The 2,784-nt window shown below is 40.9% G+C and overlaps 1 protein-coding gene across 1 annotated transcript in view; it reads left to right on the top strand.

Moving 5' to 3' along the window:
• The first annotated feature begins 939 nt into the window (after positions 1 to 939).
• Positions 940 to 2,784, top strand: part of LOC310770230 (OCIA domain-containing protein 1-like) — an 11,834-nt gene continuing 9,989 nt past the window's right edge. The window contains exon 1 of the mRNA XM_083630764.1: positions 940 to 1,264. Within this exon, the coding sequence (XP_083486890.1) occupies positions 955 to 1,264 (310 nt within the window). The 5' untranslated portion in view covers positions 940 to 954. The remainder of the gene's footprint in view (positions 1,265 to 2,784) is intronic.

Raw genomic sequence — 2,784 nt, 5'->3', positions numbered from 1 at the left:
ACCGTGCAGCTTATACAAAAATAGTAGGAATGATTCCCACAACATCCATATTCTTCACAGAAACAAGTATTTCAATACTATACTACACTACACTCAAATGTCTCGTTTGTTCTTGGATCCTCTCCTGCTGCCGCACCCTTTGGGAGCCACGGTGTTTTGTTTTGTTTTTAATTGGGTTTTATAAACAAGAATAACGTTATACAAACAAGCATGCCAAGTTTTCTCATGTCATTTGTATATCACAAAAATAGCATAATAAATGTGGGAAAATATCTACAACATATTAAAGTATCCGCTGCCTGTGTTTCGGAGCCACGGTGTTTGGTTTTGTTAATTGGGTTTTATAAACAAGAATAACGTTATACATAAGACAAACAAACATAAATCATAGCCTTATTGAAAATTACACTTATTAACATTGTTAGGTGACTTCCTCGCTTCCCCTTGGTTGAATTTCACTGCATATCCTTTTAACGGTTTTCCAAATCACAATTCTTAAACTGAAACAATGACATTCTTAGATCTTCTCATTATGAAATTAAACATATTAATTCACCCCTTAACATAAATAAAATCCTAAGCCAATGTTTGTTTGTTATAATGTTGTAAAACCAATATTATTTTTTTTAGAAAAAAAGAAAAGAATAACGTTATACAAATAAGCATGCCAGGTTTTCTCATGTCATTTGTATATCACAAAAACAGCATAATAAATGTGGGAAAATATCTACAACGTATTCACGTATCCGCTGCCTGTCTTCTCCCCCATTTCCCTCAGGGTTCCGTTCCCACGGCCAGCGCCGCCTCCCTACCGGCGGAGGGGGCAGGAAAGGTTTCGCGGTTCCGGGAGGGAAGCGAGACCTCTATTCCCTAGGGCCGCCCTCGGAGGCTGCGTCTTCTCCCGCCTCCTCCGACCCCCGTTCCGCCGGCTTCCGGGTTTCCCTTCTAGGCGTCATGTCGTCTATGGGAACGGGCGCCCTCGATGCCCTTCCGGTGGGTGGAAACCGCGCTTCCGGTTTCTGCGCGCTCCCCTCACGCTCCCTTGTTTCTCGGTCAATAGGAAGTCGCCGTTTCGTTTGCCGCCGCCGCCGCGCTCCTGACAGGCCCCTTCCCACCCCACATGGAGCCCCCCGGGCAAGTGCGCGGTGGGGCCCACAGACCCGACCCCGGAGGCCCTCGCCAGGTACGCTCTGCCGCTTCGTGCCCTTCTGGCCTAGAGTCGCCATCTTTCAAAAAACGTCACTTTCTGGACGCCCGCAAAGGGGTCTTGCTTTGCATACCAGCCCTAGCAATGAAATAAAATGCAGTGTAAGAAAACCACCGCAATTGTTGAGGTTTGTATTTTTTTTTAGAAACCTAGCCCCAAGGTTGCCATATTCTTGCAAGAAGTTGTCAAGTTTTTTTGGTTTTTTTTTAGGAAGACCCCAAAATTCAGAAGTGGAAGAAGAATATTTACATGCACCAACCCCTAGCAATAAAATAATTTTTATTTTATTTTGAGAAACATAGCCCTTTTGCCTAGGATTGCCATATTCCTGATGCCTTGCAAAGTGGTCAAGCTTTATTTGCACCAACCCTAGCAATAAAATAAAATACAATGCAAGGAAACCGCCACAATTGTTAAGCTTTTTTGCCTAGGGTTGCCATATTCCCGATGTCCGCAAAGTTGCCGAGCATCTTTTTAGAAAGACCCCAAAATTCAGAATCAGAAGAATCATTATTTGCACTAGCCCGTAGCCCTAGCAGTAAAATAAAATACAGTGTAAGGAAACCACCACAATTGTTGAGCTTTAGGGTTGCCATATTCCTGATACCCGCAAAGTTGTCAAGATTTTTTTTTTTGAGGACCCCAAAATTCAGAATCGGAAGAAGAGTCTTGCACACCAGCCCCCAGCCCTAGCAATAAAATAAAATACAATGTGCTGAAGATAGAGGAGTTTTGCATCAATAATCTAGTAATAGATCTTATTCTGATTGCTCAACGCCACTCAGTGGGTTTCATGGCTAAGTAGTGATCTGAACCCTAGTGTTCCAGAGCCTAGTCTAACACTTAACTGTTCACCATGTTGACTTTTCTCTGCATAAAAGATGTAAAATGTTTCCAATCCTTATTGGAGAGCATTTTATTGTTACAAACTTTGTACAAGTGTTATTAGGGCTGGTGCTTATATGACTGTAGGCATGCATATCAACTCTTAGAACAGTTCTCATAACGTATATAAATCAGTGTTCAAAACATCTATAGGACCATGGTCCAGAGTTATGTCAAACCAGATGTCATACTCGTTTTCTTGGGGCATTAGGCCCTATGTTATATTACAAGCTGCTTTGAGACTCTACCATTTTAAAGCTGCCTTTTACTATACAGCACAAACTGCACCTCAAATACTAATAATTCTGTTACAGTTCACTTCATGAGATGCACTTTATCTCATGTTATCCAGAGTTACAGATATGCATATATACACACATATATACAGTTGTAATCGAAATTATTCAACCCTGATTGCAAATCAGATTTGTTATAAAAATTTATAGACTTTCAGCTGTTTGCAATGAGCAAATAAAAAAGAAGCAGCAATTAAAAATAGATCAGCACAACATTGGTAGGTGCATATATTTGGGTACATAGGTAATACATATGCAAGTGTGTCTAAAAGAACAACAATGCAAGAGTGAACAAGAAATGTTAGACTCCTGTGCTCCAGTCACCTATTGTGGGTAAACAAAGGGATATTCTCACTTGGTTTTCATTTTTCTAAAATAATGTTTATTGTGGACACT

The sequence above is a fragment of the Podarcis filfolensis genome, assembly GCF_964270895.1.
Source record: "Podarcis filfolensis genome assembly, chromosome: 9".
NCBI lineage: Eukaryota > Metazoa > Chordata > Lepidosauria > Squamata > Lacertidae > Podarcis > Podarcis filfolensis.
Note: the sequence above shows the minus strand (reverse complement) of the source record. Positions and strands in the feature narration are given on the sequence as shown.